General features: G+C 35.0%; 1 protein-coding gene across 1 annotated transcript in view; it reads right to left on the reverse strand.

Annotated features, from left to right (window-relative positions):
* Positions 1–18,267, reverse strand: part of SLCO1A2 (solute carrier organic anion transporter family member 1A2) — a 58,767-nt gene extending 40,500 nt beyond the window's left edge. Inside the window, exons 1-6 of the mRNA XM_077167939.1 lie at positions 18,047–18,267; positions 14,836–14,977; positions 10,953–11,085; positions 6,276–6,382; positions 4,130–4,276; positions 496–594 (exon numbers count right to left, since the gene is read on the reverse strand). Of these exons, the coding sequence (XP_077024054.1) occupies positions 496–594; positions 4,130–4,276; positions 6,276–6,382; positions 10,953–11,085; positions 14,836–14,977; positions 18,047–18,106 (688 nt within the window). The 5' untranslated portion in view covers positions 18,107–18,267. The remainder of the gene's footprint in view (positions 1–495; positions 595–4,129; positions 4,277–6,275; positions 6,383–10,952; positions 11,086–14,835; positions 14,978–18,046) is intronic.
* Positions 18,268–18,574: the final 307 nt, after the last annotated feature.

Consider the following 18,574-nt stretch of genomic DNA (forward strand, 5'->3'; position numbering starts at 1 on the left):
AAAATTATAATTCTCAGGTTCTATTCAAATATAAAATTTGTTTATAATTCAAGCACTCATGAAACGTGTCTCTCAATACATATTGGTATAAAATCACCCAGTATAGCAAAAAATTAGCCTGTCTTATGTCAGGAATTTAGAAACAGTTAGTCATTAAATAACTAAAGAGTCTATTTCATTATCCTTGAATGATTGCTGGATTGAAACAAACTCAAATCAATGTGCTTACATCTTTTGAAATGATAAGCATGACGATGGTATAGTAGAGAGAGCACTAGATTTTGATTCAGGACATTAGCATTTTATCTAGTTTTCCTGTTCACAGGTTTGAAACTTGAAAAGTCACTTAAGCTCCTCAACTTTACTTTGCTGATCTCTAAAGTGAAGGTAATCTATCTAACTGAGGGTCAAGTAAGGCAATGATTAACTATGATAGCATACCTAAAGATACTTTATGTACTCTAGACACTGTATAAATAGATTTTATTGAATTACCTGTGTTCACTGATCCAGTGTCAACATAAACATTTGCACAGAATGATGCTAACAAAAGTCCAATCAAGGGACCAATGATAGCACCTGTTTCTATAAACCCTAAAAAATAAAGGAAAATATAAAGTTATAGTAGAGTTTCATACCCACATACAGAGTTCTGGTTCATGAAGAGTCTGAAGGTTTTATTTTGCCTTAGATAATTTGTAAGGAAATTAAGCTTAGTATATATATATTAGGTAATACTTGTTTCTGTAATTGTTGCAGAAAAAAAGCCTCATAATTTAAAACCACATTCTCTCAGCCTGCAAATTCTCTGTTATGCTGGCTCTCAGGTAGAGATTTGCTGTAACAGCATAGGCTAGTGTCATGCTATGGACAAAGCCTCGATAGAGAGCAAGGTCCTTTTGATGCTTTCCATGATGAAACTTTCAGGTGAATTCCGAAACAGAATGCATTATGATGGCTTTCTTGTGCACATTACTCAGAAAAGCTCCACTCCCAAATCTCCAACTTAAAACTCCCATACGGTTACTCCCTTGCTTCTCTTCTCTTTCTTCATGATCTCCTTCCTTAATGCTCCACATCCTATTCTCCATTTTCATTAGCCCCCTCTGGCCTTACTGACTTATTCCTTACCTGGAACTTCATCATCAGCCACTCCACTTCAGAATCTTTGCTGACCCCTCCCTATTCACTGAAAATCTAGTTATGAACTTTCTTAACTTTCTTCCTTCTCACTTTGAAATGTGTATTCACCCACTATCTCTGTCTTGTAGTTCTATGGGCTAACCTACCACACACTCCTGACATCTCGAAGCCAACCTCTCCTATCTTCTCCAAAGTCTTGCTCTACCAAGACTCCCACTCTTGTGCTTAGTAATTCTCTCCTTATGCACTGATCCCTACGATATTCCAAATCCACTCTGTTTTCTTTCCTTTCACTATACCATTCACTCACTCTGCTCAAATCATTTCACTTTCCATTCAAACTCAAAGTCTTGGGTACCACCCACAGTCTCCTTGGACCCAATATCCTTTTCTGGACCTCCTGCTCCTAACTCTCCATGTTGTTTGATATTGCCAGCCAACTCCTCCTCTGACACTTTCCTTCTAAGATTTTCACAACACATTACTTTTCTTGTTTCGCTTTTTCTTCTTTGACTAATTCCTCCTTGATTTTTCTTCCTCCTACTCTACTCACTAAGTAGAGATGTTCCCCACTATGTCATCCAAGGACTTCTCACTATATTAATGACCTCCCATGGGAATGTTATTTCTCCTTCTTGATTTCACTTATTGTCTCTGTATAAAGAGAGCTATAAAGCTCCTAAACTCCAGAACCACACATGAAACTTTTTTCTTGATGTATAATTAATTGATTTATGGTTACCAAGCTATTTATATAGCTCACTGATTTATAAATTTATGTCCCTTTATATAGTAACCATATGTGTGTTTATTCATCTTAATACATACAGAGATTATAACAGTTATTTGTATATATTATACATCCTAGTATTTATTGAATGGGGAAAAACATATCAAGGTATTCATTAATTTATTGTAGGTAAGAACTCGTATTCTTTAAATATAAAAATGTGAAAGAAATTGAAAGGACTAAACTGAAAAGGATTATTGCAAAATCAGTTACTTGCCCAAAAGTACCAAAGTTTAATGGGGACAATTATTGCTAAATATTTTAATTTACCTTGACTATGTGGTTTATTACAGTCTTCTCTCAACCCCTTAAATTTTTTCTGCTTTTAAAAAGATATGTCTACATTCACAGCATAATGTCCCTGTATTCAAAGTTATGGTTTTATGACCAACTACTGATGAAATAACTAGAGATTGTAAGCAGTTATTCATAAAAGAACATGCTAGGGGACTGGAAGACAACATAAGAAGGTAGGTCTTGAGGAAAGTGACATTCACGGATTTTTAGAAAAGAAAATTTCAAGTAATATAACCGAAAGTATGAAGACAGTTTTTTAAAAAATGTGAAGTCTCACTAGTATATAGAGACTGTGATGAAAAGAAACTATATAAGAAACTAAAAAGATAAATGAGGGGCAGAGCCATGAGTAATAAAGTAGAGAATTCAAATTTAATAAATAAGGAGCCAGTATAGTTCCCTGAAAATGGAAGAGATGTTTAGAACAATATTTGAGAAAAATTATACTGTAAGAATGTGTATAAGGAATTAGTAAAAGATAATACTAGAAATAAGACAACAAATGAAGACGTTATAATAATCCTCAAAAGAAGCAATGAAGACCTAATAAAGACAGAGGTAATGAAAATAATGAGACAGGTTTTGAATATAAGGCACATTTTAGAGAAAAAAAATGGTAAGTCTCTTATCAGATTGGATATAGACTAGTGTCAAGGAAATGGGAGAGTCACAGAGGACCTCAAGGGCACTAGACAGTGGTATTTTCAACAGCAAAAAGCAGAATTAGGAAAATGATTTATTTGGAGTCAGCATATAATTGCTCCATTCAACGAACTTTTATTGACAACAAATAGCACCAAGGCACTTGCTCTTCACCCTGGAAATCACTAGGAGTTCAAATAAGTAACTGATATCTGTCCTCAAGGAACTTACTGTACTATAAAAGAACTAAAACAGTACACAGGAAGGAAAGCTAAATTTACTATACAAGTAAACTATTTAAAGCAATGGTAATTCAGGAAGTCAGAGCATATTGTATGCCGAGTATCATGTGACACTCATTTAGTCAAACATAGATCTGTTAGAGATGTGTCAGGATTAGAGCTATCTATTATACATTTACAGACTACATATTGAGAGTGAAGAACTCCTTAAGGAAACAAAATATAAAAGAGAAGAGCAAAAGTTCAAGGAGAGAACCTTAGAGGGAACCAAGAAAAACAAGAGAAGATGGCAGAGATATAACAGAGTCATCACTTTAAGCATAGAAGCCAAATGAGGAGAGAGTATTTGATTCAGAAGAGAGATAAAGTTGAATGCTAATCGTGGGCAATAAAAAGATTCACGGTGACTTTAGATAAAACAATTTCAAAGGAAAGGATGACATCCATAATGTCATCCTAATGATTGTGAGGACTTGAAAGTAACTTATTTAAGCAAACATTTGAGAAAGAGAAGGAATGGCAAGGGGAGCAATCCTGAGAAAGAGCTACAGAATAGACTTCCCCCACGCCACCCCCACCAGGATTTCAGAAGTTCAAGTCTTTTTTAATGAAGAAGGACAGCACCCAAGGCAAAACTGAGCTAATGAAAATATTAAAAAATGGCAGTCACATGACATGGGTTAGGTAGATCTCCAAAATAGACGAACAAAATGGGCTCAAGAGTATAAGGGTTAGTACAGAGAAGAAAAGGAACATATCCTTCTCAGAAATGAGATGGATATGGCAGGAGGTGTATTTCTCTCTTTACTCAATTGTTCTTAAGTGCTTAGAATAGAAGAACTGGAAGCCTAAGGAAAATATGTGGAATACACAAGGTTTATATAAATTGCTTTTGCAGTGAAAATGGCCTCATGGGGAAAAATCTATTATTCATATAACAACAAATAGCTAAAATAACTAAAAGAATATTGCTTAATTAAATGAGTGACCCCAACATTTAGATTTTCACACTTACCTATATATAAAGGAGAATTTTCAGTTTTGGCAAAATCTTCTATGTAGGAAATGCCTAAAGGCATGATGGGGGTTTCACCAATTCCACGTATAATATTTCCTACTAGTACATACACCCACATCAATGATTTCACTTCCTTCACACACCCTGCATTTAGAAAAGATGTTGCATTAGTGTTTTGACAGTAAAAGATTTGTGCTACTTAATTCTAAAGGTCTATAAACATTTCACAATTCTTACATGACCATGGCACCAAATTCACAATTTATATTTCTTTGACACCAATGAATCATGAGCCCATCCCTACTGCATTTGCTAACAGAGTACTTAGTCATGGACAAGTCTACGTGATGTGCTACAGCAGTTCCTACTGGGTTGGAAGAGCTGAGTATACACATCTCTTCCCAACTGAGTGTTTAATGTCATCACACTGGTAGCTTGATGGGAGTATTTACACCACAGAAATTGGCAACACTACAATTAGGTTTTTTATTTCCTGGAGATTCAATTTACCAGCAACCACTGAATCCACTTAGCTGTCATAAATGCTACCATTCCTATGTAACTTAAAAAAGAATCTCACTAAAGTTTGTATGGTGCCATTACAGCTCTCATTACTTTAAAGAAACTGAAAGTGTATAACCAAGTGGTAATTCATATTTCCTCTATAGAGTCTATTGCATACTGCAACCACCAAAAATCTTTTAATAAACAAATCAGTTCTAAATTTTGGAGCAGCAGCTGTTTATTAGACAAACACAGACTAGGTCAAAAGGAATTGAAAGGAAGATAGGTAGATCTCTGAAAACTTGTATCAACTTTTTTGACATACCTGTTTTAAGCCAAAGTAGCTCAAAAACTAGGAGAAAGCTCTAAGGGTTATGTTTTTCAGGGAAGCAAATAACAATTTACTCTCACCTCCTATAAACTGGCTGGGTGCTACCCACAGAAGTGAGGGTCCTAAGTGCAGCTGGCTCTGGGTACTCCTTGGGAGCTCTAACTCTCAGTCATTCCCAGTCCAAAAATTCATAGTCTTCATTTATAGGTATTCAATTTTTTTTTCTATGGAGCACAATTATTTTGTTCAGGAGATCATAAGAAAATTCTAGGCTTACTCTAGGGGCAAAACTGAAAGGTGATCAATGAGTCATTGCACTTTCCTGGAGACACAAGACTGGGGAGGTTTTGTTTGATCTGCTACATTCCAGACCACCCCTTGGGTTAGTCTTGGGCAAAAGCCAACTTAAGAAGAATGCTCAGGCTGCTGTTTACTTCGTTGTTCTCCTTTGTTTCCCCAGGTGGTTCCTCTGGCCTAGCACTTCTGAGGCAGCCATCCTTAGGCTCCTTGAAACTATTTTTATTTCCTCTGATTCAACGCTAGCAGTGAAACTCCTAGACCTCGGGGCCACTGTGCCTTCCACTGCTGTGTATCCAGCATAAAAATGTTTCCATCAAAGGAGGAGAAGTTCTGGTCTAAAGTAAGTCAGGAGGATCATCTCTAGGTGAAATATCAATAGAAGATTAGCTAGGTCCCTTAGCACATGAGGGAGCAGAGCCCAGCACCGTGGTAACTAAGTCTGTAGAAAGCAAGAGGAGGCACCACTATTGTGTTGGACTGTAAAGCAGTGTCTCAGGTAAACAGGGAGAGGTGAGGCATAAGACAATTCCTAGTTAAGAAGAAAAGTATTAGAGCAAGTCAGGACTATAGCATACTCGCCTGCTTTTCTAGCTACAGAAGAGGAGTGACATAACATGAATCTTAGAACTCTACTTCTATCTTTATCTCTTGTTTACATAACAATGTGGAGCAAATCATTAATATACTTTTAGACTGTTTTCTTCCGTGAAATTAACTCTACAGTGGTCCTTGGATAGACACCTTTAACTCATTTTATAGTAACCATTTTAAGGAATAGACAAAGGCAGTCTTAATACATTCAAAGATAAAAGGAATAACATTCTGTATTATTAGCCATTCCTATCTATTCACTGTGATCCCCTCCAAAATCCTTGAAAACAGAAAATATCTATTGTTAAATTTACCTTACTCAATTAACAAAACTCAATCACTCATCCAAAGTCCCTTAGCAGAAAGTGTTTAGTTAAAAATTTACTGCACAGAAAGCAATAAAATGAAATAGGTAACCTGATGGATCTTCTGTTGGTTTGAAAATCTCGGTTCCATTTTCCACACACAAAAAACTGTTTGAGGACAAGTTGCCTGAAACTGAAACTGTAGATTCATATTCATATCTGTGTGAATGCAAAGAAAACACATCTATATTAAGGAATTGATAAGTATAATGCGAGCATTGTCCAGATTATTAACTCCTGTTTCACTTAAGACACAGCATCCAAATCCAGTATCAAAGATGTCTTTTATCTTTGCTACCCTAACCACGATAAATTAATATTATTAAAAGGAACTTGCCACTCACTGTAAATTTGCAGCCCCTGTATGGTTAGCTTTCAATTATTCTATATGTGGATGATCTACCTTTTAGGCTATTTGACATCATCCTTCTGTGATTTTAGGTAATCATTTCCTGGAAATAATTAGTGTGAGAGCAGGAACAAAAACCAAATGCTTCTTAAAATAATCAACAAAGTATAATTAAGAGTATAAAAGCTTTGGGTGTAGGAAACAACACAGTCTCCAATTTTGAATTCTCTGAGTTTTGCTTGAAGAAATATGCTACCACTTTCAGAGAATCCAAACAATTCTTTCATTTGTTCATTAACCCCTAAGAAAAACAAAATATTTGCCCATTGTAATGAAGGGAACTTGGGAGAATCTCAAAAACCATGACAACACAATGAAATGACATTTTTTTCCTTCCATAAGAAGAGAAGGGTTAAGAGACTAGGGCCATTTAACTTAGGCAAATTACCAGAAGATCTGCATGCCCTTTCTCAAAAAGCAAATTACATGATGCAATAAAGAAGGAGAACATACCCAGTTAAGTCTCTCTTTGTTAGAAATTATGCGAGATTGCTTTTTATGTTTCTATTAGATAAGCCAAAGACAAAAGAAAACTTGCCTTTTTGAGTTCAAGTGAGCAAAGGAGTGTTATGCTTGGATGTCACCAAGGTCCCAATGCTATGGGATATAATAGAAGGATCAGAAAACCACCTCCTCAGAACAATTGCCAAGTCATGTCCACAAAGAGTGGCTGTGAACTGAAGACAAAGGCTTCTGTCTCCACTCCCAAGACCCTGTGAGACATGCTAGCTTCAGGGAACAGGGAGAAATGTCAATAATGACTGAATATTACTTGGCATTGTCTTTGGTAGGATAGAAAATAAAGGGACAGTAAAAAGTCTTTGCCTAGAGACTTCTCATCCTTTCAGAAAATCCCTAAGAAGATAAAATATCTTTTTGTTCATTTAACTTATTCATGCAACAAAATCCAATAGCTCAAACCCAAAACACCAGTAAAATGACAGTAAGTGAATTTTTAAAAGGAAAAGAAAAAAAGAAAAAGAAATAATTCCACCAGGATGAGGGGGATTGACAATATTTTGAAAACTGGAAAGCAGATTATTGAGTAGTCACTGAGTTAACATATATGAAAAGAGAGCCTGAAGTAAATGGCTACAGGGGAGCAACCAAAGCACACATATATCCCTGCAAAGTTTGAAGAATTTACATCACAAATTAAAAATGGAAGTGGAAATGGTCTCAAAAAAACAGGAAGTTTGGTTTAACATATATATAAGGAGAAGTTAGTTTCCCAAAGAACCCTTCCTGGTTCCAACTAAAAATGCCCACTGACTTTTGAAAGTCTGAACCAGCACATCTGAGGATACACAGACTGTACTAAAAATTGGAGGATTAAGTATAAAAAAAAATACTGTAAAGTAATATTTCCATCTTTTATTTGGATAGCTGCCAAGATTTTACCTCTCAGGCAAAAGATTGAAGCATCCCTTTCTAGGAAAACTAAACAGTCATGGGTAGTAGTGAGTCATCAAAATAATATTCACTGGGGTGCAAGGGTAGTTCAGTGGTAGAATTCTTGCCTGCCAGGCGAGAGACCTGGGTTCAATTCCCAGCCCATGCACCTCCCAAAAACAAACAAACCAACAAAAACAAACCAATAAAAATTCAACAAGTCGTGCTGCAATAACAGAATATGCACATGGGAAAAGAATGAAATGTGATTCCTGCCATATAGCATACAAAAAAAAAAGAAGACCTAATAAAATAATATCTAATCCTGGCTCAACCACCCTCTAAAGAAGTCTTCCATCCAGCAAGTCATATCGGTGTAAACAGAACTTCCAGTCAACTTTCCTCTTAAAAATGAACAGACAACAAAGAACTACCAGATATTTGAAGGAAGGCTATCACATTAAAAACAGACAGAACAAACAAAAAACTGTACACTTGGAAGAGAAAGATACAATGAAAATAGCTGAAGTAAATTTAGATGGGAGAAGGCATTGCATTCTTGTAAGAAGAACAAAATAGTTCTTAAAAAGAAACTGTTGAAGAAAAAAAGATTCCTTGGAAATGAAAAGTATGAGAGAATAAATTGAAAATACGTTAGGAGGTTTGGAAGATAAAGTTGAAGAGATTCCCCAGAGAGCAATAAAAGTCAGAGATAGAAAATTAGGATGATAAAAGCATAAGATTAATCCAGGACATCCAATAATGAAGTTGTAGACATTCTAGGAAGCAAAACCAGAGGAAATGAAGGGATGAGAAGAAACGGGGGAGAAAACTATTAAAGAAATACTACAAGTAACTTTTCTAAATGTCCAGATTGAAAAGAATTTATACCAAGCCAATTATCATGAAATTTCAGATTCTGAAACTTAAAAGCAAATCTCAAAATCTTCCTGTGAAAAGAAGCTGGTCACAGTTTTCAGAATGGCCCAGGATTCCTAAACAGTAACGCTCAAAAGCTAGAAAATATGGGAACAATGCCTTCAAATTCCCCAGGGAAATTATTTCTAACCTATGACTTTGCACCAAACTATCAATCAAGTGTGAGAGCAAATTGTGAATGTTTTCAGACAAAGTCTTAACAATTTTTATCCCCCTTGCATGCGTTCTTTACCAAAGGAGAAAGAGTAAAAAATAAAGTGAACAACATAAGACCCAGGAAACAAGTAACCGAATGCAAAGCAGAAATAAAGTAGATTCCAAGGATAATGATTAGTGAAAATCTCAAAGTGAAAGCATGTAGCAGGCCTAGAGAGTTGTGCAAGTTTGAAGCTGGTATGTACTCCAGAAAAGGCTATGCTCTTTTAATCCATCCCTGTGGATGCAGACATTTTGATCAGTTTGTTTCAACTGAGATGTGACTTAGCTCATTCAAGGTGGGTCTTAATCCTTTACTAGAGTCCTTTATGAGAAGATAAAAGACAGAAAAGCCAAGAGAGCTTAGAGACAGAGAGAGAGAGAGAGAGAAACACCCCAGAGATTCTAACAGTAGACCTGGTGCCACTCAGAGAAAAAGCCAATGAAGCCAGAACCTGAAAGCAATGAACCCTGGGAGAGAAGAATCAGCAGATGCTGGCCATGCACCTTCATGTGTGACAAAGGAACCCCAGATGCCATTGGCCTTTCTTCAGAGAAGGTATTGTCCTATTGATACCTTAATTTGAACATTTTCATGGCCCTAGAACTGTAAATTTGTAAACTAATGAATCTCCATTATAAATTCAACCCATTTTTGGTATATTGCATTCTGGCAGTTTAGAAAACCAAGAGTTTCCAGTTCATACTTCAGAAGGAGAATTGAGCTTAACAGGAGAGGTAGCTCCAAAACAAAAAAATGAAACTCGCATATCAGTGGGCAGTATGGAGTGTTCCCTCCTCACATGGGGGTAAGTTTATCTTTCAAATTGTCATGCTCTGTCAGTGAGCACAACATGTGCATGAATATGTTGAATATTGAATGATAATGAATATGTTACCAGTAGAATTTGGTGATGAATTAATGAAAGACAAAGAAAATTAATCAAATGAAAAATTGAAGCAATTATTCAATCCAAGAAAAATAAAAAGTTTTATAAGAAAAGGATTATAATCAACTACTTCACTCAGTGGTGAAAAATTCTTATATAGTCATAAAAATGTAAACTCTGAATATGATTTTACAGTATAAAGTCGATATATTAAACCGAAGTATCGAAAACTGAACAGGACAAGTATTTACTTAGACATATGGAGGTAAACAAAAGAAAAAAGAGCTAAAAGATTGGCAAGTGTTGCCTCTGAGAAGCAGAATATGGGGCAAAGTAGAAGGGGTAAAGGATGGTTCTTTTTTAATGTAAGCCTTTTTGATTAGGTTGCTTCAATTGAGATAGGTAGGTCTTAATACTTTACTGGAGTACTTTCAGAGAAGATTAAAGACAGAAAAGCCAAGAGAGTAATATAATTTGAATTTTACAATTTTGTGCATTTATTATTTTGATAAAAATTAAAATACAAAGCAACCTTGTGACTAGTCTCTTTATCTTGGTGTCTTACAATTAAAAAGAATCTCATTGCAATTATACATATCTAATAAAAAGTCCCAAGAAAGGAATAATCCTAAATTTTGTCAGGACCTAAGAATCTTTTCATCAAACTCCATGGAAAAGGTGCCCTATATCCCTAGTTAATAAATTGGCACAATGTGGCTATGTAAAGTGGAAGCGCGGCAGCCAAGAGCACAAAACAGACTGGTGGAACAGAATCTGCATCTTTCAGTTCCCATTGCAGTGTGCAGTGATTTTAGAAATCACAGCTCTAGAAAGTAAAATCCAAGCTTCACTTCCTGCAGTTGAAAACTAAATCTAAAACATCATCAGAGACTGGAATACTTACCGATTCATGAGGAAATGAGGTAGCGATTGCAAGAAACATCCTAAGCCCATAATCACACATCCAACACCAATTACTATAGGTCTATGAAGTTTGGTTCCAAAATAACTCACAAATATAATCAACAAAAGATTCCCTAGAAAACAAATTTTTAATGCTTATTTCAATAAGAGCAAAGTCTTAATTAGTATCCCCACTCAATCATTTGCTATCTGGCATTTATTGTATAACAACTACATCAAATATTAGGGTTGGTACTAGGGACACATAAAAGGTAAATGACCTCTTACCTGAAGGAAGGCTTTACTTTGCAGTGTGGACAGAAACATACACAGAGGGCAGAGGAAGAGACCCAGTGGGAGGACTGAAGAGTATGTTCTGTAACTCATGCTTCAAAGGTAACTTTGTGTTGGGCAACAGAACCAAGGCAGAAATCTATTTTTATTTCTACTTCTTCCCTAGATCAGCTAATTTAGGTAAGTCAAAAATATTGGAGCACCACCACCATATTCACACATCTCCAGAGAGGTCTTAGAAATCAGTCAGTCCAGATTTTAAGAGTAGATAAGTCCTAACTTTTCTTTGGATAGAAAAGCCAGTCAAGGAAGCTCCATTCTGATGAATGGGTGCTTGAAGAGTGTGGATTAAAAGGTTGAAACAGGCAAACATAGGAGTTAAGTTCTTTGCAGACCATTAATTTTGGGATTCAAAAAAATTGAATTTATCCTGATCCCACTACATGCAAGGAAAGCCCTTGTGATAAGCTCAAGGATTACAAAATTAAAAAAAAATCATTTCCTCATAGAGTTAATAATTCTCTTTGTTGAGTTGTATGTTTTGAAATCTTTTCTTTAGATCTCTGTTTTTTCTACAGTCCGTCTCAGACGTAGATAAAAATGTCAGCCCCCTATGTTATTATATTATGGAGAGTGTCTCACATATATAACCACATCAGCTACATTGGCCTGCCTAGGTTTCTAAAATCCCCATCATCAAAGCCATTCATATTGAAGGTATTGTCTCCAGAAGGCCATTGTTTAAAGTCCATATCTACCTTTCAAAGAGAAGGAAAGAGATTTTTTTTTCTCACATAGCAGTGAGTTTATCTTTCAAATTGCCTCTATCAGTAAAATCAACCACCATGAGATGGGGCAGGAAAAGACAGGTAAGTCTTTGTTAAGGGTATGGAGAATACTGCCTATAAAAATGACTAAGGAAAAAAAAATGACTGAGGAAAGGTAAGCAAAGTTATACTTTTATTAACTAACATCTGTAAATCTCCTCTCTTTTTTACACACAACATCTATTTCAGATCTTCATCATTCTTCTCGGGTCACCTGTCAGTTTGTGTTCCATAGTTAATAGGCTGTACTTAGTCAAGAAATTAAAAGCAATCAAACATAAGGTATCTGAGTTTCCCACCTCCTACATCCTTTCCTTTTCCCTTCAATTTCTGAGGTTGTAGTACCTATCTGACCATCCAAAGCCAAACAAACCACCTGAATTCTCTATTTCATGCGCCCCCCCCCTCCAACAACTTACTCCAAGAATTAAAATCTCTCTCATGTATTTCAAGCTTTTCCTTCTCTACTGAATTTTCATCTACACATTCTCTTGACTTCTGAGAATTTGTCTCCATATTCACAAACTCCTTTCTGGAGTACATGAGTATTACCAACAGAAATTACAGCTATTTGCATACCATAATACAGTTGCAGATACGGTAAATATTATTATTTACCCTACTCATTACATCAAAATTAGTGCTAGATCTTGTTACATAAATGTGTTGATAAACAAGCACAAATACTACTAAAAGTTGTTTCAATATTTTATAATTCTATTTCAATATAACTGGCTTCTTTGGTATGCCTATGATTTTTATCTTGTGCAATCCAAAATATTATTCAGGGATCATATGACACCAGATTGCCAAAGGGGTCTTTGGAACAAAAATATTAATAATCCCTGCCAAACCCTTAGTGACTTTCCCTCACCTAGACAATAAAAGGTAAGCTCCATAGCAAACACATCAGGCTCTCCATGGCCAATTTGCCCAGGCTCATCTCTTAATAATTTCCATCTTGGGTTTGCCCATCAATAATACTAAGCTAAATGTTGCTCCCCCCACGTACCATACTGTTTCACCTATATGACTCCTTGCTTATATTTCTTCTTCTATTGCAATTACCTCCACACTTACCTAACCCCATTTCCTCACCTGGAAAATTCTTATTCATTCTTCAAGACTTAGTCTTCCCTAAGGGGGATGATGTGCCTCCATACTTACTGCATTAAGTTAAAATTATTATTTTTCATCTATATGTATGGTGGTTAATTTTATGTGTCAACTTGGTTATGGTGGTTATGGTTTTAGCATCCAATTGTTAGTCAAATGCTAGCCTAGAAGTTGCTATAAAAGTATTTTGCAGATGTTATTAGCATCTGCAATCAGTTGGCTTTAAGTAAAGGAGATTGTCATCTATGATGTGGATGGGTCCCATACAATCAGTTGACAGCTATAAAAGCAAAGAACTAAGTTTTCCGGAGGAAGAAAAAATTTACCTTGGGACTTCCGCATCTGCTCTTGTCTGAGTTTTCGGCCTACTGGCCTCATCTGCCCATTTCCCACTCAAGACTGCAGTACCAGCTCTTGAAATTTCAAGCCTATTGCCTGTCTTACAGAATTTGGTTTTGCCAGTCCCCACAATCACACAAGTAATTTTTGTAAATCTATCTATCTATCTATCTATCTATCTATCTATCTATCTATCTATCTATCTATCTATCTATCTCATCTATCTACAGCTCTTATGTATATCTGTTTATCTAGCTAGTTTATCTACCTCTAGCTTTCTATCACAATCTTTATCTATCTCTATCCATCATCTACCTAAAGCTATTTATCTATCTTTATCTCTATATATCCTGTTGATCTTTTTCTCCAGAGGACCCTGATTGATACACCCACCATTACCCTATGCATTGAGTCTACTCAAGGATAGGAACTAAACTTAGTTGTAATTTCATCACCAGGATCTAGCACTAGAGGTGGTAAAGAGTAAGCTCTGAGGGAGCTGAGCAGTAGGAGACAAGAACGAGTTTACCAGTTTCACAAATTTGCTTCTCCTCAACCCTGATTTTTTTTTTTTAGACTGATTAAATATACTAAATTCAACTTTCATCTTGAAGGAAGGAGAAGCCATTATAAAACCAAAAAGGACAGAATGAGATGGCCTTCCTTTCTCTGCAACTTTATTCATAGAGGAAACATTTCTCTTCTCGGCATGCTCCCTCTTTCCCCCTTATGTTTAAATCATCCACAAAAATTAGAACCTAAAAATAGCCTTTATGCTTCCTGAGAGACACATTTAATTGTGTTCCAAAATAAATTCAGGGGAATAAAAGACAAATTTTTCTCCCCTTTGCACTTAGCGAAGAGAACTGTCAACTTCCCAGACATAGCAGAAGCAGAAACTTATTTGCTTTTTCCTTCAGAAAATAGATTTTGTTTGGTCTTCTGTGATGATTTCTAAATACTAAGATAGAGCCCTTACTTTCCCTTAGGATTATAAAGTGATAGGTTCAAATATAAATATTCTAAATACTTTGATATAATTCTATATATTCAAGCTAGATACTTGAGAAATTATCACAATAAAAAGGTGGGACGTGAAGCAATACTTAGGTGTTATTCAGAAGTAATATTTAAGTGAATTGCTTCTAAGCATATGCCAAATTTAGTCAGGCTATACAAACTTTTTAGAAAACATGTGACTCAGCCAGGTTAAATAGACTATGGTAGCAAATAAAGAGAGTAAAATTCAGCCCAACTTCATGGATAAACCAAAATATAATAAGTAGTAATGCAGAAATAAATCATTACCAATCTCAAAGCTCCCATTAATAAATCCAACTAAAGATGTTGGGATGTTGAACTGTCTCTCTATTTGTGTGAGCATGGAATTCATATAAGATCCAGATAGTGTTTTGGATATATAAGCGCATGTGATTGCCAATAGGAACATCTAGGAAGAAAAGGATATGAGAAAACATTAAAATTTATTTTTACAATGTTTACTGATGATCAAATATCTTTTACTACAAGATTGATTGTCCCCAAATCAAATCAAATAACATTTGAACTTGCAAGAAACTTTTTATGTGTCTATTCTGTTCTGTCTTGCCACGTTCTCTCTTTGAAAACTCAAAAGTGGTACCAAGAGGTTAGTGATATTGAATTTTGTGGGTAGCTATAACCCCATTAATTTATGGTCACATTTGTACATACATAGAAACAAATAGTCATTCTAAATAAGACATAGGTGGTCATTCAAATAGATAATCAGCAGCACAATTCTATCTGTAGTGCTGAAGAATACATATACATTAACTGAACAAGTGCCAGCTATTAATTAATATGAATTAATTAATATGAATATCTCCAATTTTCATATATTGAATCATATTTCATATGACTTAATACAGTTCCAGACAGCAGGGATGCAACAAAAATCAAGGGATATAATAAAAAATCAATTTATAAATAGAACCCATTGCAAAGACTAGCAGTAAAAAAACACTTTTTTACTAAAAATGTGAAAAGTTAAAATTTTGATAGGCATTTTAGATCAGAAAGAAAAAGATTAGGCTTTTAGTAAAGGATCTGAAATAATCCAAGAAAGAACAATGTATACTGGCTAGTAGCATAGATAGATTAATTACTGCTTCATAATAAAACAAAAATGAAAAGAAATTGGCCTTTGTCAATCTAAGTGGTAGTTTCCAATGATACACCACAGGGCTTTTTCCTTGGCACTTTCTAATATTTCCTGATTACCCTTTTATCCTAGGAAACCATTTGACCTACTCTCTAGCCAGCACACTCAATTCCCAAAAATTCTCATCATTTTTTTGTGTGTGTGTATGAAGCCTTCCTTGACTCCTCTAGCCTTGACGACTTACTCTTTGTCTTTTAAATGTGATGTGTACCTACGTCTATTATCACCCTGATCATACTGCACTTCATTTATGTGTTTGGATATCTATAACATGCCCATCACTGTACTGCAAGAAATTCAGAGATAAGAACCATGTATTATTGCATTTGTGTAATTTGTGTAGCCTTTGGTGGCTAGCAGAGTACTTGATAAACAGTAGGCATTCAAGACAAGTTAATTGAATAAGTATTCAGAAACATAAGAACCGGTCAGCTGAAAGTAAGTGAAATGTTATAGGATTAAGATAACCAAAGGCAAAAGTTATCTCTACCAATTGGTTTGTAGGAATTTAAATAGAATTTATTATGAAAAGTACTTAGGGAGTATAAATGTTATCAGACTCAATCTGAGTCACAAGTGTTATATGGCTATCAAGATAGTATAGTTATTCATTTAGCTACATTTGCTTCAATATGAAATAACTACAAAAATGCTGTCTCTTTACACTCTACATCTGTTTTACAGGGCATATTGTTGAGAGTAAATTTTCACAGGGGTTTATAATTAAGGCTTTATACTTAAAGGTTTTATATTTATACATTAGGTCTAGCTAATAAGGTACAAATCAGATTTTGGACAAGTTATTTTATTTAACATTTTAAGAAAGGAACTAGTTTGTCCATGACCCCAGTACTGTTTTCATGAAATAACTAGATGAGTTGCCTCAACATCTTGGTTCTACTCACAGAGTGACAGTAACCAGTAGCTTATGACTAATGCAAAATAATCTCTATATTCATAAAGCTAGTCCTACCAGCTTTTAACAATAATGCCTTAGGACTTACAGCAACTTTTTCAGGGACAGTTCTTTGGTCCTTCCTAAAGTATTTTGCATAATCAGTAGGTTTCTAATTTCAGTGAAGCACAGAAACCTGATTATTTAGCAATTGCCCAACTCCCATTTTTATCTGATAAAATTTTTCTTAACCTTCACAATGTTATCTAATTTTGTCAAACTCTGAAGTAATCAAAAATTAAATTTAAAGCCTATTGTTAATAAATAGCACCTGATGACTTTTCTCCACAAATGCTATTAATTATTAATAGTTAATGTTTATTGAAAGTTTACAATATTGTGGTCATTGTTTTGAGCCTGTTTTAAAAAAATATTATGAGTAATCCAGAGAGCCTGTACTCAGAGCCTTGTTTTTTGTTTTGTTTTGTTTTTTGGCATGGCAGGCTCCGGGAATCGAACCCGGGTCTCTGGCATGGCAGGAGAGCCTTGTTTTTAACCACTCAATTATATGAGAAGGAAATGAGAATTGAGAGGTAATTTCAGGGAAGAAAAATTTACATAATTATCACAATATTTTAGGCAAAAGTAATTTTCTACATATTTTAATTGCTACTTAAGTTCATAGGTGTAGATTTTCCCTCCACATGTATAAAGGAAAAACAATTGCCTTGATAAAGAGAAAATCGGTAGAGTGTCTTAGTTTGGAAACCATTTCCAGGTACTAGCTACAAAGTGAAGACATATATTCCAATCCCTTGGTTTAAAGTAAATTCAAATTTTGAAACTAAGAAAAAGAATTTATTCTGAAGTAGTCAAAAGCTGCAGAAATGCTAACACAAAATGGGCATTTTTCTTGTAAAGAATGATTGTTATGTTGAGAAACCTAAAGAAAAAAATTTGTTTTACTAGATCATTGTGAAGTAATCACTGCAAATCGATCAATAAAGCATCTTTGTGAAGAAACTGTTTTCTAGGACAGCCCCCCAGATGCCTCTGGAATAGAATTCTCAGCAGGATGAACCATGAATCGGCTTTTGATCCATGAAAATAGATCCTGCCATAACATAATGTATGTCTGAAAAATTTTAAGACCCTGTCTTCATTTAAGAACGTTAAAATCTTTTCTGACCAAATTACAGAGTCAATAATCCTATTTAGACAGACCCTCAGTTACAAAACCAAGTTCTTTCAGGCAAAAAATATACTACTATTTCAGGTAGTATGACATTCATATGAGAGACTTCATGCAGACGTGGGCAAATTTATGAGGACTTTTTAAAAAAATACAATACATATGCATATGTGTGTGTGTGGTTGTGTGTGTGTATATGCAAATACATACACAATAAAAAATTCCATACCTTCACCTTGGAAAGACAACTTATTCTATGAGTTTCAATTCTTTTCTCAGTTTCTCCCATGTTGCTCTTCTGAAGATTTCAAGGTATTTATCTTTTAAATCTTGATGTTTCTCAATCCTATCCTTTTTAGAAAACAAAAATCTGTTAAGCTGCCAACAAATTCATACATCGTCATTCTTTTAAAGAGCGTAATGTATCTGAACAAAATAACTGACACCCACTGTATTATGAAAATACTTGGGAAGCTTTGATTAAGATCCAGAAAATAAAGACGTTAAAGAAGATTTAGTTAATTATCTATTGAAAGAGTTAGCTTAAATAACCTAAATTACTCTTTAACGAGATTAAAGATATTAGAATGGTTTTTTTAAGTCCCCTTGCAAAATAATGGCCATATGGTTAAAACAAAGCTTTTCATCTCATTAGCCAAAGTAAATAGAGCCAAAGTGAGCTCCTTGGACTTACATGAAAATTGCTGCCTTTTGGAACGCAGACTTTGATTTCTGTTTGTGCTAAAAGTCTGCTTCA

This window comes from Tamandua tetradactyla, chromosome 7 (genome assembly GCF_023851605.1).
Source record: "Tamandua tetradactyla isolate mTamTet1 chromosome 7, mTamTet1.pri, whole genome shotgun sequence".
Classification (NCBI taxonomy): Eukaryota; Metazoa; Chordata; class Mammalia; order Pilosa; family Myrmecophagidae; genus Tamandua; species Tamandua tetradactyla.